General features: G+C 37.3%; 1 protein-coding gene across 1 annotated transcript; it reads left to right on the top strand.

Annotated features, from left to right (window-relative positions):
- The first annotated feature begins 60 nt into the window (after nucleotides 1-60).
- On the top strand, nucleotides 61-22,450 carry LOC140138642 (asparagine synthetase [glutamine-hydrolyzing]-like). Its single transcript, XM_072160384.1, has 10 exons — nucleotides 61-508; nucleotides 9,860-10,006; nucleotides 11,318-11,408; nucleotides 12,570-12,755; nucleotides 15,843-15,935; nucleotides 16,515-16,642; nucleotides 17,049-17,175; nucleotides 18,659-18,866; nucleotides 19,510-19,747; nucleotides 21,841-22,450. Exons 1-10 carry the CDS (start codon nucleotides 260-262, stop codon nucleotides 22,000-22,002), a joined length of 1,629 nt encoding a protein of 542 aa, XP_072016485.1. The 5' UTR covers nucleotides 61-259; the 3' UTR covers nucleotides 22,003-22,450.
- Nucleotides 22,451-25,624: the final 3,174 nt, after the last annotated feature.

Genomic DNA, 25,624 nt, shown 5'->3' on the forward strand with positions numbered 1-25,624 from the left:
CGGGGGGCACTCAACATCGGAAGTGACGGTATGTGCCTGTCAATACGCAGGGACGCAGGGGTAACTTTGTCAATCAATGGTTATTCTATTGTCTACCAAAGTTTAAAGCCAGTGACATTACCAATACATTTATCCAAAAAAGTGGGTGCCGAGTTCGGAGTTGCGTGTATCATTTTGTAAAACTTGTCAAACTTGCTACAGTCCGGAACTAGTAGGTTCCCGAGTAGGTTACTATAAAACTGATCAAAATCAAATCATCATGTGTGGAATTTGGGCAATCTTTGGTAGTGACGAAGATGTCACCAAGCAGGTTCGCTGTGCTTTCACTATCGCTCATCGAGGCCCCGATGCATTTCGCGTGGAAAACATTCATCATTTTCGGAATTGTTGCATTGCCTTCCACCATCTGGCCATTATGGACGAGGTCTCTGGCATGCAACCGATGAAGATCGCGTCTCTTCCTCATATAAGGATGCTTTACAACGGAGAAATTTACAATTATAAAAAAGTACGTAGACATTATTTGAGTGCAAATAATTTGTTTTTGTTTTTTAATTGTTTTGAAATTGAGCTTTTGTTTTCTGTACATTTTATATTGTTTTGATATTATGAATGTAGCCCTTATTCTGTATGCCAACAACGTGTTAAGAAAATTCACAGAACACTCATTATGTAATACTTGTAAATGTTTTGTGCATAAATCATGTACCAATTTGATTCTGAGTAGAAAAATAACAATCATTATTGGTTTTTGTGTAACTGCAATGATACAATGAATTTACCATTTAACCACTACTCTCTAAATTCCAAAGAGTGAAAAAGTCAATCCTCCTCGGAGTGACTCTTCGGTCACTCGAAAAGATTGACATTTCAATCTAGTGTGTTTAAATTTAATAAACATAAAAAAACTTCAATCGAGAGAGATTGTGTTGAGGGAACACTCTGTGAAAATAATTAAAATTTCACTATAAAAGATTGAAATTTCACTCTTTGCAGAGTGAAAATTTTACTCGTATGGAGACAAATATGTGATTTTCACTCTTGGTAGATTGAAATGTCAATCTTTTCGATTGACCCGAAGAGTCACTCCGAGGAGGATTGATTTTTTCACTCTTTGGAATTTAGAGAGTACATTGATGAAAATTTGTATAAATATTTTGATATTGACGGTGACTATACATGCTATACTGATACTAAATTAAGAGATGTTACTAACGAATACTCCGACAGTTTGTCACCGGGGGATGGGTGACGGGGATGTGCGGCCACATTGGCACCCATTTTTCAACTCCTTCTCACCCACAACCCCCTTGTTTGTTTTACTAAACTTCCTTTTACCCAAAGATCCCATTTTTGTTTTCCTGTCAAAAAACAACAAAGCAACACATTATTCATGACGATGCGTGAGATTTTACTCATTTTCAAGCTTTGGCGTGAGATTTATTACCTAGGCGTGATATTATACTACCTTGGCGGGAGACCGTGAGAAAGTGACCCAATGCGTGAGACTCACGGCCAATGCGTGAGAGTTGACAGCCCTGGGTAAAAATAGCCTTGACCTAAAAAAGGGCGAGAGGTACCATATTTACGGATTCAGGCTAAATTTAAAATTGATATAAAACGTTTGTTTTTGATCGATTACAAAAATTAATTTTGTCGTATATATAAAGAAATTGTATCTGGCGTGAATTACACTACAGTTTTTATTCCCAGGGCTCTTTGACTTCTTCAAATATTTTTTTTAATGATAGAGTGAATCCCCTGGCCCGCTATAATTACGCACAAAAGATCGACCCCCCTTAAAACGAAAGATTGAAAAATCAATCTTAAAGACTGTGTTGAGGGGAAAGTCTAAAATTAGATTGAAAATCGAATTTCTCAAAAGACTGATTTCTCAATCTAAATTGGGACTTTTCCTCATCCCAATCTTCACATTTAAGAGAGTACATTGTACAAGAAATCATAATCAAAACCCTAAATTATAATCAAAACCAACTGAGGAAAACACTTCTAAATATAAATCGTATCGAAGTAAGTTTGGGTCACCATGAAAGGCATTTTTTTAGGATCACGATTATATCCATCATGTTTTATGACAGTCCACCAAACCATCAATGATGAGAACATGCACACTGAAAGAGCAAAAATATCAATTCCTACGACCGTATAACTCCTGTCAACTCTTTAATTCATTACTCCAAATTGTTCTGTCTTTTTGTGTTGTCTGCCTTTTACACATGCTTATTATTAATATTAGGAAATACACTACAGTTTTTAGTTAATTGGCTATAATTATATATTAATTCGCAATCGTTTACTATAGTATATAGATAATGACAAGCACATTATAAATGTATTTAATCAAAAGGACTGATTATTTACTGCAATCTTCACTTTTAAACTGTATTTTTCTGAATGTGTTGATTGTTAGTCCGAAACTCCTGCGAAGCTGTGGACGTGGCATCTTACCTACTCCATTCTATAATCTGCATTGTGTGTTTTCTCTTCAATAATTTTGTTGCATGATTGTAATTTTATGAATCAAAAAAGATTAATTTTAGTTGTGTGTCATTTTATTTATAATCAATATGTAGGTTATTAAATTAATAAAGTAAGACAATTATATATTTATCTATAAGTGCATGTAAAACGGGGTGCATTGTTCAATACTATAGGCCTACATGGATAAATTATGGGGGCATATTATAACTAGGCCCTAACAACTTTATTTTGCATCAGATTTTTTCCCGTTGAAAAGACCAAACTGATGTTTAAGATAGCAATTATCAATAATATTTTCTGTCATTTTTATTCATAACACTGATACAGGATAGGATAGATAATTACTTTGATGATAAACATTAACAACATTAGATCTGTTATCAACATGACCAATGCACTCACACGCAACCAAACATATCATGCTGTGCTCAGTGGTCTCAGTGGTCAAATGCCACTGATATGACGTCATAGGTGATATAATTTTCTTTCGTTAATCACGTTGATATAGAACTATAATTATTGTTACATGTAGGCCTAACCTATAACTTGTAAAGTCGTAACTTCGGCAATACTCATTCGTTTTCGTTCGTTGAAACGGCAAAACATACATTCTTTTCCTAACAAATCGAATATCAACACTTTAAAACATTTTCACCATAAAAAATAAAATAATTCATACCAATACTAATAGGCTATAATAATTTGTGTCTACAACGCCGAACTACGAAACACATAGCCAGCCTATCGGCTGGCGAAAAGGTACATTATGAGAAATACTTGGACGATTCTCAACAATATATTGAGAAGTAAAAGGCGTAACATGTCTCAAAAATGTGTAAGTAAGTGGGATACAATACCAAATCCTAAGATAATTGCTGATAAGTTCAATGAGAATTTTATTGAACCAAACTAGCACAAAGTATAAGTCACACTGGTAGCGATTTTTTTATTATATTTAAAAAATACAAACAGTTTTACATACGTTTCTTTAAACCAACCACTGAAGAAGAGATTTTTGGATTTTTTGAACACTTTGGGTAGTAAAAAAAGTCCAGGTCATGATGGTATAGGATCGAATATATTTCTTATAGGCCTATACTAAAAATAATGAGCGCGGTGTGTCTATCCGGCTATGCGTTTCGCCGCGATTCTACGCATCGATCCGATATTTCGGACATGGATTGACCTTTTTCCATCTATCCCACAATGCACTATTCCAGGGGGTATGACGTAGTTCATCAACCTCATAGATCGTGTACATATATATGCGGATTATCGTAAAGGCCATCGATGTTATTAAGTATGCAATTATTGAATACACGAGTGATGCAGTTACGGAGCGATGCAGAACATCTGTATAAGAGATTTTGTTTTCGTTTTATTTTCAACCCCGAAAAAAAAGTGAAACGGACGCCGGTAAAATATCACTGCGTGTCCCGTCATAAGTTTTTCACCATTAGGTCTATAAAATGTATACAAAGTTAGGTATCAATAACAGGAAACTTTTTTTGGCGACGACACCATGTCCATAAGGCATAGAAATGTTGTTTTTTGCCCCCGAAAGGTATTAGTGAATGTGGCGCCATTATCATCATTATCGGAGATTCCTTTTTTGTGATGAAGGCACCAGCCGAAATGTCCGTATTCCAGAATGTAATGAACATGACTATGTACTCCCCCAGGGAGATGATGTATTTTGCGACACTCATACCCCCCTGGAATAGTGCATGATGGGAAAGAGGGAAAAAGGTCTATAGGTACCGGGCGTGCGCTGTTGAAGGGGGAGTTTCAAAGGTCATATAGGTCACCAAATTTGAGGTTCAATCGGGCTCAAACTCGGTGGGTGGACTGAATCCTTGATACGAGGGAACCATATGTGCCAAATGAAATTAAGATCAACTGAGATCAAAGGTCACATTGGGGCTAAATTTCAAACTTTGTGGGTGGAATCCTTCATATGAAAAAAGTAAAATCGAGATCATCCGAGGTCAAAGGTCATCCGTTGCTAAATTTTTAACTTTGGTTTTTGGGGGCTCAAAACTTTTGGGTGGAATCCTACATGAGGGGAACATGGCAAAACTAAATCAAGGTCATCCGAAGTCAAAGGTCATCTAAGGGATAAATGTTAAACTTCGCCCTGATGGGCTTAAACTTAGTGATTAAATATCCCGGTTGGCAACTTGACATCGCAAATGAAGAAACACTTTCCGAAATATCTACTTATTCGCAGGGCCGCCGTGACACATTACAGACACGGGAAGGAGCGTAACCAGCTCTCTCGTGGTTGGGGAGGAGCTAAGCCTACTTACAAACATATCGGGGCAAAGACGAAAAAGAACTTCCCCGGTTGCATCATTTTGATCGGGTATTATCGGTTAGATATAATCTACCAAAAAACGTTTCAAAACGTTAAAAGGGGCCAAGTTTAAAAAATCTTTCCTGTGTGGCTTTTCACCGTTTTTAAAACTTGGTCCCATTCAGTAAAGTAGTACCGTAATAACATGAAGAATGAGTCATAATTTCTACATGCAACAATTAGGTTTAAGACTGTTCGAAAGCGGTGCAATATGACGTAGGCTATGTATTATCAAAAACATTTGAAGGTTTAGGCCTATGTTTCAATATAATCGTGTTCATAAAGAGTAGTAGAGTATTATATATACTTAGCAAATTGACTGTCTGTCAACCTGCTACATTATAGGTCCTACATCTGTACATAAGGCGCAGAATCGCACAAGACGATGAAGAATTTAACAAAGTGAGTATTTGCTACTTTTGCTTAAATCAAAATACATTATAACGTTTTTACGGAAAAACTTCAATCAAGCACAAACATTAATTAATTTACTCTACAAAATGAACACTGACAACTAAGAAAACAAACAAGGAGCCTAAAGATGACTTCGTATGGGTCTTTAGAAACTTTCATAAATGGGACCAAGTTTTAAAAAGGGTGAAAAGCCACACAGGAAAGATTTTTAAACTTGGCACCTTTTACGTTTTGAAACTTTTTTGGTAGATATTAATTCTTTTTTTTTTTTTATAAATATTGCGCGGTAAGTGGTTCTTTGAAACCATACGAGGCGAACTAGTTGGATATCCATATTTTGCGGTTAATGGTTCTTTGTAGATCATTCGGGGCAAACTAGTTGGATATCCATATTTCGCGGTGTGTGGTTCTTTGTAGCCCTGCGGGGCAAAATAGTTGAATATCCATATTTCGCGATGAGTGGTTTTTAAAGCTGCGAGGGCAAACTAGTTCGATATCCATATTTCGCGGTTAGCAGTTTTTAACTAGTTCGACATCCTCATTTCGCGGTTAGTGGTTTTAACGACCCGTAACCACCCCAATCAGCTGCATGGGGTAAAAGAATTATTTAAAAAATTAATAGCTGAACCCAATTCCCTGTCGTAGTGCACGTTACAATATAACCGTTGCTAGGCCAACTGGATCACGCTTTCTTTGTTACGAACCACTGATCGAAATGATCACAACACAAAGCCTATGGCATATCAAAATTCGGAACAGGTGTATGAGCCCAGGCTTGGAGCAGTAACCAATGGTTACTAACGTGCACTACGACAGCGAATAGTTCGGCCAGGGACTGGAAACGACATATAGAGCCCTTGCATGTGACGTATCATCCCGTAAATATGGCGGACTACTCAAATGCATTCAACAAAAGCATGATTGCAATCTACCGTGACAGTTCGTCTCACACACATAACCCTGCGATCAAATAGGTTGATGACAACATTTGATTGAATGGACTGCACTCCGCCATAACTACGGTGAAGGACACCGGCTCAAATCCTTTGTTTGGAGCCAATCGATAATTTCATGCAGGGCCTCTATTTGATTTCACTCACGTAATAGATCAATATGACCTTCATCCAGCAAGGATCAGCAAAGCACGAAAGGTTTCTTGTTATCTCTTCAAGTATTTTTACCTTAGGTCTATAATCATAATGCAGGCCTAAATCCGGGCCTAAATTAAGTGTACTGTTCGAGTAGGAGGATTTGTTTGATATTATTCTTGATTTTGAATAATATTATTATCAGTACCTGTTTGTTTCCTTAGCATATATCGGTTATTAAAATTAAAATTCACCACATACACATTCCAGTTTGCAAGAGGTTTGTAATGAATAAATGAATAGGTGTTATTATTTCGAATTCACATAATGGTGTTTGATACAGGCCCGCATTTGTGATACTTACGTCGGGGAGTAACATAATATTCTGTGTGCGTGGCCTAAAAAAGGTCTGTAGTACCAGAGAAGATGTAAGAAGAGGAGGGAGAACAGAATTAAGGTGGGCTTACACGATGAAATTTTCATTGCAAGGCCCATTACTTAGTGGGTGAGATTATGTGCTCACTGACCATGAAGCTGTGCAATTGATCAAAATAGACGAAGCAATGTTCGGCCTTGCAATTCCTTGAGCGTGGCCATATGTTTGGGATATACTCAAAACATAAGTAGTGGTTAATGATTTTCGTAATAATATCCAAATGTGTTGTCCTGAAAGCAAAATATTGCCATCCTCACCTGTATATCCATACAATTTTCCATAAAGAAAAGGCTAAGGAAAACTAAGATCAAACGGGCTAAACACCACCACCAACAACAACATAGGCCTACAAGTGTATACTGTAGCATGTGCGCACATTATCATGTTGTGGATGGTGAATCAAGCTGGTCCCTACACATTCCCAAATGAATGCAGTGACCAGTCGGTGTTCACTCAGCTGATTGGCTGGATGAGGTTAGATTGCATGCAACAACCTTGAAAGTAGAGCATGTCGCTACTGTTTTGCCTGTTGCTCGGGGGATTAATTTGCCTGATGCATGGGGGATTAATTCCTTGCAAATCCCAAATACACGGAGCAATCTTTTTCCAAGGTCTGTGCAACAGGCAATTGCATGGAAAATTGCATCGTGTAAGCCGGCCTTTACATCCTTGAGATAATCTCGTAGGTAATCCTGTCGCACCTATTCATAGTCCTTTATTCTCAAGTAGTATACACATCTACTTGAAAGTAGCCTTTGATCATGTTGATGTGATGTGTGCTGCCGACCACGGTTGATTAATTTTCACTCCAGAATTGGAAATATTTCCAATGTTTCTATAGAGAATTCCTTGAAAATATGACACGTGTGTGTTAAGTAGCTGTTGCTCTGATGGGATACCACACGTGGATACTACAAGAAAGAAATGTAGTTTTGTAAAAATTCCAACAAAATCCGCCCATTTTGGAACATTATTTTAATTATTTAGGGAGAGTGTTTTAGGATTTTGTTAGAAAAGGGTGATTGTTGATCATGTTTATTTTATTGTTTTATGTATTTTCCTGTCATTTTCTGCAAACCTAATAAAGATATTTTGATAATTGAAAATAGTCTGTATCATAAATCATAGAGGTTGAAAGAGTCAACAAGCGTCAGAAATTATAATTATTTTGTCATGGAACTTCGGTCATATTTTATTTGAAATATAACTGGATTTTAGGGTCTGCATGCATGGTATGCATAGTATGATGATATACAGACACCGACCTTTCCCTAAAACTAGTAAGCAGCGACTTGTGTATCACACCCATCATGGGTTCGAATCCCTTTGTTGTATTTTATTGTTAACCCTGAATAGCGTGATTACTTTTAAATGAGCGGCAGCACACATATTTTTGTTTGAGGATAGGTGGATCTATCTCCTTTTCCTCACATCTTCTCCGGTAACTTTTGGTAAGCCCAAAATGAATCAATAAAATCGTGTATAAGATATTTGCGGGGAGTATTTGGGCGCGATTACAAAAATTTAGAAAATAAATGGTAAGTATGATATATTTTCGATGGAACTATATTTTCACTTTCAAAGTTTGTAGTTTTCATAATTGCAATTTCTGAATATTATATAAAAAGCACGAATAAGTCTATAAATGTAAGAGTATCGGATCATTTTGAATGTTAATAAATGCGAAACGCCGGCGGTAGACACCAGCGATATCAGAGATTACCGCGATTCTTGCAGTAGCTTTTATGAATATAATACAATAGTGGATACAATAGCGGATACAATAGCGGAACAATAGAGCTCTTTACGGGCAAATAAACCTCGTCGCGTTTTGCTAAATTTCACTTCTTCTTTTTCATGAACTAACCGATGTTACACATATACGGGTGTTTTCAGAGAAACTGCACGTGTAAAGCCTTAATTCGAGTTTCCAAAAATTCGGCATTTTACACTATTTTAGCCCAATCATGATCGGGATGCTTTTTGTGTTGCGATGCGGACTCCTTTGCCCTTTTCTTTTCCTCTGCTTTTCCGATTTTCCGATTTTCTCATTTATTTTTGGTCAAAGAGCACTCTGCCCCTTCTCCCCACCCGTCATAAACGTTGTAGCAACGCCTACAACTTTAAAACGCAGTGACAACGTTATATGACGTTATGGCAACGTTGTGTATAAGGGGAGGGACTGACGATCACGGTCAATTTCTGACCGGGATCGGGAGTATAACGGGTAAATTTCATTTTGGGCCTTATGGATGAGTCTTCAAGCTTTTTTTTTTTTTTTTTTTTTTTTTGCATTTGTGCTGATCATTACAACAAGTTGCAATACACCTAGTGACACACTTTAATGAGCTCTGGCATCATCACCTAATTTACATCTCGCCGTGATTTAACAGTGTATTTACTACGCAAATAACCACTTTCCTTCCTCCACAGTGTATCGGGAACTAGCCTTTTGGTATGCTAAATAGCTTTCCCAATTTTACGTGCTGAAGGCCACGCTTGCCATACCTCAGTAAACATCAAAAGAGGCGCTAGCTGTTTTCCGTGTGTGTTGGAATTTATATATATTTCTGTGTATACTATTCGTATATTTTTCAAATGCCAAATATGGGCATTATGACCAACACCGGATGGTGTCCAAATTTGGCTAGAATATACCTTATGGTCGATACTATCGAGTGAGTTTGTTATTTCTATGACTTAAACTGTAGTATGAATGGCAGCACGCCGTCATCCACATTCACTACGAAACAGTGAAATGCTTGGCTGAAATTACATCAGATACCTGTGTCGGTTTTTTTAAGTTTTTAAAAACTTTTTTGGCTCTAAGATCATGAAGATAACATAATTATTCAAATCAATATTAATTGTGATATTTTTGCCTAATTATTTTGTTTAGCAAGATACGGTTTCGAAAGGAGTGGATACATGCAATTGGCCTATACCCTTGAGTGTGTGCATGTGATTATTACGTAGTCAATTCACCACACACGGGTAAATGGGATAACGTCCTCTAACTTTTTCTAATATAAAACTGTCATGAATTATGTTTTGTATCCGCAGGTGCAGGAGGAATACGGTTTTGAGTATCAAACAGAAAGTGACGGAGAAGCCATCATTCATCTGTATAACAAATTTGGAATGGCCCATGCTGCGGCCATGTTGGACGGTGTCTTCGCGTGCTGTCTTCTTGACCTCAAAGCGGGAAAGGTAAAGAGCGAGTAAAGAACAATTCTCATAATGTAATAAAGCCCCGGTCCTTGCTTGACATAAAGAAAGGAAAAAATAAAGAACATACATGTATATAGTAAAGCACAGGGTGGGTGGTGTAAAAAAAAAAAAAAAAGCGCAGTGATTTATAGTGCGCTACGCACAGGCACAACGCCTATACGTTGATCCACAAGCCTCAGCACACTTTAAAGGTTGTCGCTGACCACTACGGCCCCACATCATTCCATAAACCATTAAACAACAAATCAGGGACTTTGCTGCCTGAAAGCAGAATTTATACTACATCGCCGAGCAATAAGTCTCGGTCCCAGCCGATTTGTGCCCCTCCGTCACTAAAAACCGTCTTGCGACAACCTCATAGTACGTCTTTCCTGATTGGCTGAATTGACTCGGTAAAATATTGGGTTGCCAAATAAGGCAAGTGGATGGATAGCCATGCGGTGATATAAATCCCCGTAAACTCAACACAGTGTATGTGAGTACGCGCTGCGAGTCGCTGACATGAAAGGCGATATCAGACGATTGGTGCTTAAGTGGCTGCAAGCTAGCGTACATTTCGCGTTTGCGGTATCTACACCGGGTATCTACCAAGTACGATGTTTGTGTCACTTACACAAGGCACGCCCTAATTCATCAGCCATATGGATTCCATAGCCAATTGAAAACCTTTTTTATTTGGAAATTCATTAACCAATCAGCGATCGTCATTTTGGGGTTGTCGCCAGACGGTTTGTTTAGTGACGGAGGAACACAAACCGGCTGGGACCGAGACAAATAAAGCATTCTCTACAACCATCACGTGATGACATGCAGCCACAGCCGCTGTTACCAGGCGGTACAGGACACGCGTCACGTGACGTACGAAACTGACGAAATTACTAGGCAGAAAGCCCGTTCAAAATAGACGGTTATCAATTACATTGATGCTAAAGATGAGACGCAGAACTGTTTTCGTTCGTCTCCGCGCACCGTCATCGACAAGGACCCGAATATCCACAATTTTCTCCCCATAGTTGATGGCGCGATTGTGAAGAAAAAAAAAAAAAAACCGAATAATATTCGCCAATAAACCGACAATAAAACTTAAGCCTTCTGGAACGACTGACATTGTAATATATTTGTTTACGTCAGCTTTTTTGCAGCTACCTATATCAGCTTATCATTGCCGGCACCACCATTAATCTAAGCAATAAAAGTAACCAACATTTTTTCACAGTATTTCAATTTTATTTAAAGCGCAAGATATCATAGCGTTTTCTGTCAATGACCATCTCGTTTATTTTTTCTCAGGTTTTCATTTCTAGGGATACCTATGGCGTTAAACCCGTGTTTCGTTTACTCAAGAAAGATGGCTTCTTGGCCGTTTGCTCCGAAGGAAAGGGTATGTCTTATTATCACTTTAAATCCGATAAAAAGAATAAGGTAAGGTAAATGAAACGATCCTGTATAAACAGTGATCGGAGTGCCCATCTCTCTTTCATTGGCGATTGGGCCAGACTTCACCACAGCGAGTCTGTTACCTTCCCAGCATTTAAGAATGCCAGGATCCATTCATACACCTGGGTGGAGAGGAGTAATCGAGATAAAGTGCCTTACTCAAGGGCACAACACGATGGCGTCGCCGGGGCTCGAACACGCAACCTTCCGATTGTGAGTCGGAGCCCGTTCCGCTCAGCCACCGTGCTCTCAAAAAGAATAAATGAAAAGCTTAATTATCAATTTTAGCGCCTGAAACATATTTTGATATTTAGGTGTAACATTTTGGAATCTGGTTATTTTGAGAACCTTAGCAGCGTCATAGGGGTACGAAGGGGGAGCATGTGCCGCCCCCAGCGATTGCAAAATTTAGAAAATCCCATAGGAAAATTGCCAAAAAATGGCTTGTGCCTTCAATCAGGGGGGGGGGGGGGCACATGCCGTTTGGTTACGGTCTTTGACCCATTGCCAAAGGCAAAGACCGTGACCCAATGGTTCCGGTATTTGCCTTTGGTGCGAGATCATGTTCCCGGGTTCAATTCCCCGCAGGACCCAAAAATTAAATTCTAATCTAATTCCGCTTTCCCCGTGGCTCATCAGGCATAGATGATAAAAGATCTCGTTACAGTCGGTTCCGATCAGGATAATAAGCCCGATTGTTGACTACACTTGTCTCCTCTAAAAATGCTCTGATCAGTTATTTATGGCGACCCCCTTCACCAGGTCACTTGTGCATTATCTCCTAGATTTCAGCTGCCTAAATATGCTTGACATAGAGAAAGGAAAAAATAAGAACATACATACATACAGAATAAAGCACATGGTGGGTGGTGTACCTATACCTGAATTTATACTACATCGCCGAGCAATAGCGATTTGTTTTTATACAAAAATCGCTCGTCACTCAGCAATAAATTCAGCTTGTGTGGCGTAGTCAGATGTAAGTATGGTAGCCCAGTCAAATTAAGAATTCGCCCATGCAACAGAACCCATTTTACATGCGTCCACCTTCTACCATGTACCGTATTATATATAACAGCTTTGAATAATATTGTTTCCAACATAGGCTTGGTGGGATTGCTTCAAAACAACGGTTCTATTGAACATGTTGAACCATGTCTCCCTGGATATTACGAGGAATATGATATAGCCAAGACTGGAAAGGTTACACAGGTTTTACATCGCCAGTTTCACTCTCTCGAAAATTTACCCATGTGGCGGAACATTGTCCAGAACTGCCACCCTAACAAAGGTATGATTAACGTGTAGATGACTGTGAAGCATATCAACCGTTACATCTTATATACTGCGCCAATGAAGTATCCTTACACTTGGAAAAATAATCACAATTTTAAAACTGAACAATATTGGGGTAAATTTGTTTTTTTAATAGATGCTCTATCTAATCCTGCACATTATGACACCACATTGAATCCAATGTGACCTCAAGAAGTAAAGTTACAAGCAATTGAGTAGACGAAGGTCCAGTTTTAAAACTGAAAAGATTCCAACAAGCGCAATAAAAAGACACAACACAGTTTCTTCAATGAAGCGTTATTTAAAGCAGTTTTTATTTCAATTTTTACTTCTCTGTACTTTTCATAACTTCATTTTATTTGTCAGTTCTTTTGTCTCAGTTTTCTTTTGTTCCTTTTTGTTTTAAATTAAAGCCAAACGCTTAAATTAGCCATTCACCACTCTCAAACCAGATTTGTAGTCTGTGGAGTTTTGAACAGGCCAGTTTGTCACTTTTGAAACTGGACCTTCGTCTAATCATATGCTTGTAACTTTACTTCTTGAAGTCACATTGGATTCAATGTGGTGTCATAAGGGTGCACACCAGTAAATAGCTCCCATTGACTTTCTGTACAAACAGGGTCTAGGAAAACGTCATTTTCTTGACTCCAGAGCGACTCAGGTCTTCAAAACTTACCCTTTCTGCAAGTCGAAGGTCAGATGAAGTCATCTATTGTAGAAATTATATACGGAGTCCAGCATTTTTTTCCAGAAAAATGCCGACTAGATCACCCTATAGCTCATACAGCGCACGCCACCTTACGAATAGCTTGGTGTTTCTGAAATGTAACACATTTTGAAAGTTGGCCAAATTGTAATAAAAAGTCAGATCCTGCTCATTTTTCACAGACAATCTATTTCCCAGGCCTAAATGAGGATTAAATATGAATCAGGGCCTAATATTTTTGGGTTTTAAGCCTTTTCTAATGGATTTAGTTCAGTCGTATTGCACGTTTCCTCGTTTGAAACACTGATTTTTTTCTCCCAGGGTGTAGGAGACTTTTATTTACTGGTGTGCACTCTAAAGAATTTTTATGTTTTTATGTTTATTTAATAAATCATAAATTTGGACATTGGTAAACTTAATTAGACTGGTTTCTGTCAGTTTGAAGGGGTTTTTACTATGCAAATCAGCTAATTGACATGGTACTATTTTTAGAATATTTTGCTATCTACTGCTGATAGCAATGACAAAAATTCTAATTTCATGATTTCCCATTTTAATCTCACTAAATAAGAGCAAGCAAACATGAAGATAAGCAAATTGCAAAAGTAAATGAGGAGAAAATACATGGCCAGTGGTGTAACATCATAGCGGTGGGGTGGGGTGGGGGTGGTGGTTGAAGGGGGGGGGGGGGGGGGGTAGGGCATCATGTCCCCTGTCAATCGATATAAAATTTTGAAAATCCCTGAGGAAAATTGCAGAAAAGGTGATTGGGTGCCCCTAGGGCCCGGTGATGCTCCCTCCCCCCCCCCCATTATAGTGGTCTGTGCCCCCCCCCCCCCCCCCACCCCCAGGATATCTCATGCTACACCACTGTACATGGCTAGTAACTATATAACATAAGCCCTGGGAGTAGAGCCTGGGTACAGTGATGATACAAAATTTGTATTATATTGTGATTGTCAAAAAATGAAAATTATTTGATATCAGAAAGACATGCTTCGTATTCAGAATGCAATTCAATAGGTCTGAGGTGCTCTCATGTCCCACAAAATATGCTGTCGAAACGCAATAAACTATCATTCTAGATCCACTTAAGACTCTTCAATTTGAATGATAAAAGTTCTTTTTTTTTTCATTTCAAAACGAGCGCCGTTACAAATCCTTTTGAATATATTTTTTATCCCACTAAGTACATTAGATACTATCAATAACAATTAAAATGGCAGTCATGCTGGAGGACAGAATGGTCGACTGCAGATCCGTCGGATAACGCCTTTTCAATGGGAAATGAACTTTACTGCTTTGATGATGTCACGATGAGGTTTGCATTTAATCCGTATTGAAAAGCGTGTTCCGACGGATCTGCACACGACCAGCCTCTGAAGGATAACGGAATTTCAGGTGTGGGTCACTAGATCGATTCCACAACCAACTGTTATTGTTTATTTTTATTTTTGTTGTTGTATTATGTTGTATTCCCTCTGGAGCCCCCAGTATATAAGATAGAATATAAGTTAAAAGTATATATTTTGGAGCGCCCATATTGAGATGAACAATTTGATGTATCTAAATTCATTCATTCATTCATTCATTCATTCATTTATTTATTTCCACAATTCACATAGAAATACAAAATACGCATTAAAATACCATCAAAGAATCATGGAGGAGATGGCCGAAAGGCCAGTAAGGCCAGAGGTAGCCATCCCCTTTAACAGAAAAGTTACCAAACAGAAAATTCAACAGCAAATAATAAAAATTAAAAACAACAAACAAACAAACAAGAAACAAAACAAAAAAAAAACTACAATGCTCGTCAATTAAACACAAAACGCTTTACAGCAAACATTTTATTGTCGGGCTATATAAAGGGTATAAAACGTTTTAATAACGTTCTAAAAACGTTTTTGAAAACTAGATGCAAAAATTTTTAACATAGTGTTATTAAAGAATTGACACAATATTTTGCAAAAAAATGTTTTACAATAAAATTTTGACTACATTATTAAAGTATTGTTGTCGTGGTTTTTCATGTAAAACGTTTTAAAAAACGTTTTCATGACCTTTATATAACCCGACATTTAATATCATAAATTTTTTTTAATAAAACCAAAACCGGTATATAACACGTTTATAACGTTTTAAAAACTGTATGTTACATTCTTTTTAATTATGCTGCCCTCTGGCTGACAATTGAATAATATTCTTATCTTATTCGGCATTATGACAAAAACCACAACGAATGTATCGTCATTGGCCCCTGAACATGCTTAAAGCAAAACCTCATATGTAACCACATTTTGTGTTTAAACATGTTCAAGGGCCACAAGTACAGGTTTTTCCTGCTGTTATTGAATCTCTCTTCATTTTCCTCAGATGATGAAGTGTATTCAAATATTCGGCTCCTGTTTACTGAAGCAGTAAGAAAGAGATTGTTGGCTAACCGTCGAATGGGTTGCTTACTTTCAGGTAGGTTTTAAAAAATACATGCGTTCATATCGAGCTTTTATCAGTTGGGCTATTCCATTTAAAATCCACATTACCCCTGTGGAAGATTTAGCTGAAGTCTTCCACAGAGGGAGTATGATTTTTGATTAGAATAGATAAATTAGGTATCTTCCTTTTGAAATACTCACTCCAGTTGTGGAAGATAAAGGTAAAGTCATAATACAGAGGGTGTATGGGTTTCAAAATGATTAACCCTGACCAATTATATTTGAAAAATTTGCTCCCCCTGTGGAAGGCATTTCCAAAATCTTCCACAGGGGTAGTGTGGATTTCAACTGTAAAAGCCCATTGTCTAACGCATTTTGTGTTCATTTTGTATACATTAATGTTCGTCATTTTTCAAGCCCTATCATCTTCAAGAGGAAATAACCTTGTTTGCAAAAGTAACATCAAAGCTTTTTAAATTATAGTTTTTAACCAAACAGTGTTAATGTAAATAAAGATAATATATTCCGTTTTTGTTTCAACTGCTTTATAGTACAAATACCACAGGTGGTCTTGATTCCAGTCTTTCTTCTTACATACAACTGCTTATTACAGGTGGTCTTGATTCCAGTCTTACAGCAGCACTTGTTGTAAGTTTGGCTCGTGAAACAGGGATAAAATATCCAATCCAGACATTCACAATAGGCATGGAAGACAGTCCAGATGCTATGGCTGCGAAAAAGGTACGTCTATGCTGTGTCTTCGAATCATCATAATCAGGCCCGTAGCCAGTGGGGAATCGACCCCAACACCTCCCATTAATAAAATTAACAAAAGGACCAGTTGTTGTTGTTTCCAAAACAAGAGGAAACAAAAGGAAATACTTCCTTTGTTTGTGTATTATCTCAAAATCAATATTTTCGAGTTCCGACTGATTTTGCTTGATCGCATCACATATGAGATAATAGATGCATGACAATAAAAATTACCTTCATTCTATAATATAATATAATATAATACAATATAATATAATATAATATAATATAATATAATATAATACAATATAATATAATATAATATAATATAATATAATATAATATAATATAATATAATAGTCGTATGATATAAATAATCTGTAAACATCAACAGGTTGCAGAACATCTCGGAACCGAACACCACGAGGTCCTCTTCTCTCCTGAAGAAGGTCTTGCGGTCTTGGACGATGTCATCAAATGTTTGGAAACATATGATACTGCCACCATACATGGATCAGTGGGTAAGTGTCAATACCAATTAATTCGCTTCCATCCATCCGACAAGAGCTGACAAGAGAGTCTCGTCACTACGTCAATGTATCAATATTCTCTGCTGTTATTGTTTACATACTAATACAAATTGACAATTTGTCAATTTTGCAGATTTTTTCATTACGTTATGTCCCAGTTTAGGCTCATTTTATTTTAATAATTATTGTCTACGAATTTTAGGTCATGAAGATAACACATTCAGTTCACATATTACATACTTTGAGATATTGATTGAGAGCACTGAAGTACATGGCGCTATGGGTTTGGGATTTTCTTTTGCTACATTTAGTGGAAACAATGAAATTTCCTGAAAGGATAAAACAAATTGATTGATTCTATTTTTTTCTTTGCCCCCTGTGGTTCCCACGAGGGGTCGAAGGTCACAATGGATCCTAAACTTAAAAATAGGCCAATCATGTGGTATAAAGTATCTCAAATTGTTCCTCTTATCACAGGGTATAAAACTTTAGATATCTAGATGGTTAGTTCAGGAATCAAATGTCAAAACTTCCATACACAGAGGTCAAACTTTAAGAATAGTCCGATTTCATCGAAACTAGTGTCAGATTACTCCCCTTAACATAAGAAATATCAAACATTATATACTTTTAAAATTATGAATTATGATTCATAATTGTGGCGCAATTTATATTGTCATGCCCCCTTCAGAGTTAACGCAGCCAAAGTCCAATAGAATTATGCACATGTATAACCTTTGACCCATGATTGCATCCGATTCCGATGTTATACATTTCTCAAACACATTGTTTTCCTATTTCGTTTGTCGAGAGGAGTCATTTGATTGATTAAAAAGGTGCATTTTGAAATCTTGGCCTCTGCATGAGATATTTGACATTTGGCGGCTTGTAGCAAGAATCGTACCACGTATACGTCGAAGTTAATTTTTGAAAGGGCGAACCGTTGTTACGAAAACAACCCGACTGTTGAAAAAGTCTACTAAATGACCTCAAAAGGTCGAGTCGTCTGTAAAAATTAAAATGGCGAAATTACGTCAAGAACTGTCACCCTTGCGAGTAAAAAATGGTTTTTCACAATATAACAATTATAATGATTTTGACAAAAAATGACGCCACGAACATAAACCTAATTTACATATCGCCGTCATTCCTCCAGCTAGGTCATCTACGTGATTGGTCCTTTGGCGATCTAGGTATTATTGATGTCCATGGTGCATTATGCTTATAGTACTGGGCAATACATGCAAAAATAGTGTAAACCCAGTAAAACTACATCACTACTTCTAAGGCGAATTGGCTTCAGATTGTCAGATCATAAAATTCACATGATCTTTCTGTTATAGTAGCACAACATAACATTATTGTTAGCGGTTTTATATTTTTAACTTTTTGTTGTTAAAAATGTCACAGATCCCTGTTCTAATTTTGATACATAGACATTATTTACATGCATAATTCCAACTTTTTTGTCTAGCTTTATATCTGTTATCCCGATACATTAAGGAGAGAACAGACACTGTCGTATTATTCGCTGGGGAAGGTAGCGATGAGTTGGCTCAAGGCTACAGCTACTTTCACAAAGCACCTAGCCCTCAAGAAGGAGACGCAGATTCCCGAAGACTGCTGAAAAGTATATCATTCTTTGATGTCGTGAGAGCCGATAGATCAACATCGGCACATGGGTAAGGGGAAATTGGGCTATTGTTAATGAAATCCACACATCCCCCTTTAGTGGCGTAGCCAGCACTTGTTCAGAGGGGGAGGCAAGGGGGGGGGGGGCAAGACAAATTTTAAGGGGGCACCTTTTGGCGACAAAATCAGTTTGTTACAAATGCGCGAAAATTTTTGCCATATTGAAGCTAAACTGGTGAAATATGATACAGAAAGTAAATAACAAAAATTGGCACTTTTTAGGTTAAAATGGCAAAATATAATGTAAATTTGGTCAGAAACACAAAAAGATTCATAATAATAATATGTGATTTGCATAAAGAATAGATTTCTATTTAAATGTTTGGTTTTCACTGATCACATTGTCGACGCATTCAATGCAAAGTGGATTCAATGATAACACGTTTACCAAATGTGTTCGCCATCACTAGATAGGTGAACTCGGAATAAAACCGGAGATCTCCGGATTTAATAAAAAAAATTACTTAAAGCACTTCAGGCTTAATCTTTCACGTAAAATTTTATACACCATTGGGCATTACAATCATGCAAAAAGTAGAAATTTGAGAAAAAATTGAGGGCGTCGCTGTGGAGCAATCACTTATGACTTTAATGCAAGCATTCGCTGATTTGCATTCACATTTTTTACCATAGATTGGAATTACGTATGCCGTTCCTGGACCACTATTTTACCTCATACTATTTGTCGCTACCAGCTGAACTAAGAGCGCCACAGAATGGAATTGAGAAGTACCTCATTCGCAAGTCATTTGATGAGAAGAATTTGATTCCTGATGAGGTTCTTTGGAGGCCGAAAGATATTTTCAGTGATGGTATAGCTTCAGCAAAGACATCATGGTATGATGTACTTAAGGAATCCATTGAATTAAAGGTATGTTATAGACAAGACATGCTAGACAAAATTTCAATAATTCAACTTTCGTAAGGCACTTTTTGTTAGTAAAAGTTGATAACCTAGGTATCTTAATTTGGACCTGCTGCATCCAAAAAGGCAGTGAGAAAGCGTTATTTTGAGTCTCTCAAAATGACCCCATTATTAGCATAGCAAATTATCCGCCTGGTCGTTAGAATTACAAATATATAAATTTTGGTTGCGGAGTTATGTGCCAAAAAGGGTCGAAGGTCAATTTTCAAGATATACAGGGGTCAAAAAGTAATTTAAAAGTTGCTCCGATTTTCATGAAACTTGTACCAACTTGTCTGTTTAGCTTCAGGCTGTTAGAAAAGATATTTTAATATCTTAAAAGTGGCAAAAAGTTCTAGCTCTATAGGTTCTAATGGCAATTGTCCTGTAAAATCAGTTTATCATTTTCTACCCAAGTAACTATATACATCACAGATAATGAAAACCTATCTTTTTCTAGACAAACAATTTGACCCCTGAAAATTTTTTTGCCCCCCCAAGAAAGCTGGCTACGCCCCTCGTTGATAGGTGTCCATATCGGTAGAAAATACCATTAATAATCAGTCTTTACGCTGGAAGTAATTCATTGGTAGAGCAGTCAGCTTTGGAGCCTTGTTTCACCCTTATACAGATATGAGCACCCCCCCCCTCCCCCATTATGATGCCTCTTTGAAGGTGTCTCGGGAAGAATTTCTTGGGCTGCATATCTCCGCCTTGTCTTGGGTAGGTATCAAACAATTATCTGAGGTCTCTGGACTTAGAACCAGCCTCTGGTGGGTTAAACCGGTTTTAAGGGATCCCAACCGTCCCGCTTCCTTCAGAGGTAGATTTAATTAAACCATCATCAGAAATTGGGTACTCCGTCTTACTTTCAGGCTAGGAATCTATGCATGGTCACGTTCCATACGCACTCTTCAATTCAATTACATACTTTAATTAACGTTTGCTTTTACACCAAAATGAAACCATGCAAATTAAGCTCTCCAAATAATTCTTCGTGCATGCCTGATACAAACTTTCTTGATCCTAATAAATGAAGACCTGAGCGCAAGAAGACCGCAAGTCCACTTGGCCCCTCAACATGTATACACTAAAGTTACGTATAGTTTCTTAGGGTTTAGTAATGTTTAATACATGTTCCAGGGTGAAAACATCATGAAAGGTTGTGAAAGATTAATTTTGGCCCCTGAAAATGTATAAAACATTACCAAACTCTACGAAACTCTACGCAACTTTAGTTTATACATGTTGAGGGGCCAAGTGGACTTACGGTCTTCTTGCGCTCAGGTCTTCAAATGAAGAGCTGAGATGCAAAAGGGCTTACGTCCACCCCTGGTCGAAATTGAGTTATTGGTATAACATGATAGTCTGGGTAAAAGTACACATTTTGGTGGTGGTTTGACCTTCGTACCACCTTCCCTTCCGGAGATATGGTATATTTTCCTTCGGGAAATCTTCGGAATTTCCGGAAATTTGAACTTAAAATTAATATAACATTTTAGGAAAATAGTTTTAATTTAATTTGTTGATGTTATATAGTAGCCTTGAATGGTCTTTAAGTTTTAAAACCAAAATGAACTGTTTTTGGGTCACTTGAAAAAATTAATCTTAATTAACAAAAAGTGTATCTTCGGAAATACTCAAAAAATGGCCGAAAATGGCATTTTGCCGAATTTAATTAAAAATTCATAATATTTAAATTTTTCTTTTTGATTTTAAAAGCAAGTAGTCAAGTTGCATAACATAGATTGCAAAGGCGAATTCTAGAAAACAGCTACATTAATTGTGCTGCAAAAGGGCTTGCATCCACAATAGGCGTGATATAAAATAAATAATAAAATATACAGATAGAAAGGCTTGAAAATTGTACTGAACCTATTCTTTTAGTTTCTATATCCATCAACACTTTATCCAAACCAATATGAATCAAATCGAACAAGTAATAATTGCACAATTAAAAAAAACTGTTTTTCTCAAAAAAGTGGAGGTAAGCTCTTTTGCAACTCAGCTCTTCAAATGTAGATCAACAGCTTTTTTTTTCGTTTTTCGTCGAAATTCAGGTAACAGAGAATATGATGCAAGAAGCTCCATATCGTTTTCCATTTAACACACCCACAACAAAGGAAGGCTACTATTATCGCCAGATCTTCGAAACATATTACCCGGGGCAGTCTAGGTGGATCCCACACTTCTGGATGTCAAAATGGAATAACGACCAATGATCCTTATTTTTACTGAAATAGAAGAGCAGCGGAGACACCACCTGCACATGCTTCTGTAATATTCTTCAGCTGGTTCCCTGCCGATGTATAGACTCTAACTGACTCCTATGTTGGTTTCATACTTTCTGCCGCTTGCCGCTGAACGGCGTGCCGAACACCGTCATCATCCCTATATCTCCGTGTCAAAATTGCCGTGATAGTACGGCGAATCCTCTCGTTTTTCAATAGCTACGCATGGCGATTTTGTTCGAGATAGACCGAGCGACTCAGGCTAAGCATAGTACGACTATCATATGAGATACCATCAAGTTCTATTCTACACATTATTACAATTTGCTCATGCTCTAGTATTCCATATGGTGTTGCTATTACAAGGAAATTCGATTTGTTTTGAGGTAAAACCAAGGTTTTGTTTTAAATACACTAACTTGAAATTAAATACACTAATTAGCGGCCATCACTGTTTGCTCTGGATACATTTTTACCGCATTTTTGGCGTAACGATTTTTAAATCGAAAGTTAAAATTGTGATATATTTAATTTGGGAATTACAACTATATAAAGGAACACATTTATGATCCAGGTTAGAACTGCCTCAGTTCCTCGGACTACGAGGCCGCGAAGCGGCCGAGCCACTTCAGAGGACTACTTCCAGCGGGTACTGGTCACGGCACTGGGTCCAGGGCTAGATCCAGGTGCGTGTATAATATATAGAAAATTCGATCACACGTGTATATCACAATGTATATGTAAACTTTCTATATCTGTGTCAACAATAGAATATTGATCACCAACGGAGTATGAAGGTTTATGAAAAAAAAAAAATTATAATATAGCGTGTTGACACTGTGTGCCGCTTCATCATGCCGCTTGCACTTGTCTGCAAGTGGAGCGGCACAACGTCGAGCGGCAGCGGCATGACTCTGAAAGCCACTCTTGCCGCTCAGCATCGCTCCAAACTCCATTTTGTTCTCATACGTCAGAGCGGCACCGCTCCGAGTTGATTTGAATTCAACTCCCAGCGGTGCTGCCGCCGCGGCAAAGCGGTGCAGTGATCGATATATCGGCTTACCCCTGCATACTGCAGTTACTGTCCGTTTTCCTATACACAATACACAGTGCTCTTTCCCATTGACGCGTGACCCTACAAATAGCCCTACGTTAACAGTATGGGGATATGACTAGTTAACGTCGCTGTGTGAAAAATAACCGGCCAATATTAAAAGTACTCTTCTAAAGTTCTAGAAAATATAGTTTTTAACATGTCCTAAATTTTAGCTAATTTAGATGTTTGGAAATATTCGTACTTTGGTGTTTTAGTTAATGTTATAGGTAATAGTACATTGCCTAGTTAACGTCGCTGTGTGAAAAATAACCGGCCAATATTAAAAGTACTCTTCTAAAATTCTAGACAATATAGTTTTGTAACATGTCCTAAATTTTTAGCTAATTTAGGTGTTTGGAGAGGGTCGTACTTTTGTGTTTTAGGAAGGATATGTAAACGACAGATAACACCAAAAATATGAAGAAATTATTTCCAAACCGTGTTAAGTCAACAATCATTATGTTGCTCATTTTCAAGAATGCTGGTTTACAAAAAGCACGCCATTGTCTCATTTCGTGAACAATGGTACACATACCATTGTTTCCTTTCGTTTCCTTTATAATCGGTTACCCAACTGAAGCTTTAATACAAACTTTATTGCGATATCGCACATGAAAACAGTCACATGTGCACAGCCAGAGAAGATCCGATTTAATCAGTTGAGCTGTTTCAATGAGTGTTATCTTGGTTTAATAGCTTTTAATGGGGTTAAGTCCTGCAAAGGTCGAGATGAATTCTACTGTAGACATGACTGCATCATGGGTCACCTCTAGCGTTTCTGGTGCGACTGCGCAGTGAAGTAAAATCATCTTCAGAGCGGCAGGAAAGTATGAAACCAGCATTAGAAAGCCTGTTTATTTATTTATGTATTTAATTTAAGTCATTTATAAATGACCCAGCAAACACAAAACGTTTTCGACATCATACGCAAAAGGTTAGAAAAGGTTTTCCAGAAAACGTTTAAATGTCGGGTTATATAAAGGACATAATGGTATAAAACAAACGTTTTCGTAACATTCAAAAACATTTGTTGATAACCTACTGCAAATATTTTAGCATAATGTTATTCAAGTGCTGACAAAATAAATTTGGCAAAAAATGTTTGCAAACAATATTTTGCAATAACATTTTGAAAACATTTTAAAAATATTGTTGTAGTGTGTTTTCACACAAAACGTTTTAAAACATTTCCATGACCTTTATATAACCCGACATTTAATTTTATTAAAACGTTTTTATCTAAAACAAAACCCAAAATATAATATGTTTAAAACGTTTGAAAAACATTTTGTGTTTGCTGGGGAATGCATGAATGAATGGATGAGAATGGTCAGGGTTTGGTTTGGCAGATCAATTCATCAAGTGCAATTCTCTCTCCTGTTATTAAAATATAATGTTACTGTACCGTATGCTGTTATTCCGATGTTTTAAGGGCCCGGCTGTCATTTGCTTCTGAATAGGAGGTCATGAGTATATGGGGGGGGTCATGCACATACTGGTGGTCATGCCAAAACTATAGTATAACATTTGAACCCTAGAATTATGGAAACTTTCGGGCCTCATAACTGTTAAATTGTTGGTCTAAAGTATATAAAAGTATACATATTTAGAATGGCAAAGACTTGATAAGTTCATCTGTGAGGTCAAATTTGGGCCAAAGTGCCCAAAGTCCAAAGTCCAAAGTCCCAAAAAACGGTTTTTTGGCCCACTTTTTTTGTGCAACCTAGGCAAACTATTCGTCGTCCGTATTCCATAGTGGCGTATAGTGGGGCGCCGCGAATAAACAACTTTTCGAGAAAATCGGGTTTGAAGAAATGCCAATTTAAAATCGAGTTGTGTAAATCAGACATTCATTATATTTTGTAAATGATGTGAAATTTCTGTAGTAAACTAAGTAGATTTTATTGTTATATATTTTTCAAAAGAAATAAATACATACTATTGCTGGCAAACTGAAAATAAAACTATACGTCACTATGGAAAACGAACAAAACGCAATACCCTAACCTAACGTTAACCGTACGCCACCTCGATCGCCGTGTAATCCCTATGGCGTTACTTTTCGTCGTTCGTATTCCATAGTGGCGTATAGGTCCGATACGTGTACGCCACTATGACATACGATGTTTTTCATTTTGCCGATATTTCATAATTATAAAATGTGTATAAAAAGTGGCGTATGGTCGATACGTCACAAAAGAAAAAAAAAAATGTCACTTTGTAACTATACGCCACATTTAATTAATTAATTACTAATTAACTAGCTAATTATGACTGATGAGACTTAGAAAAAATGAAAGAGAACATCATTAAAAACATATGTGCCAATTTTGAAAAAAATGACCAAAATCACTATACGACACTATGGAATACGGCCGACGTATTGTCTGTCCAATTAACTTAGACACCCAATTTTTGTTACTTATTTGAAAAAATATACACTTTCAAAGAAAGTCATGAAAGAAAAGTGTTAACATTCGCTGAGACCTAACGGGATTTTTGTGTTTCCAAAGCATT

Source organism: Amphiura filiformis, chromosome 18 (assembly GCF_039555335.1).
Source record: "Amphiura filiformis chromosome 18, Afil_fr2py, whole genome shotgun sequence".
In the NCBI taxonomy this organism is placed as follows: Eukaryota; Metazoa; Echinodermata; class Ophiuroidea; order Amphilepidida; family Amphiuridae; genus Amphiura; species Amphiura filiformis.

What these genes read in the sequence shown, in the direction of transcription:
- LOC140138642 (XM_072160384.1), top strand. Translation starts at nt 260, where the DNA reads ATGTGTGGAATTTGGGCAATCTTTGGTAGTGACGAAGATGTCACCAAG. An exon ending in TTGACCTCAAAGCGGGAAAG is followed by an intron (nt 10,007 to 11,317) that starts GTAAAGAGCGAG and finishes ATTTTTTCTCAG; the next exon opens with GTTTTCATTTCTAGGGATAC. An exon ending in AGATCAACATCGGCACATGG is followed by an intron (nt 18,867 to 19,509) that starts GTAAGGGGAAAT and finishes TTTTTACCATAG; the next exon opens with ATTGGAATTACGTATGCCGT.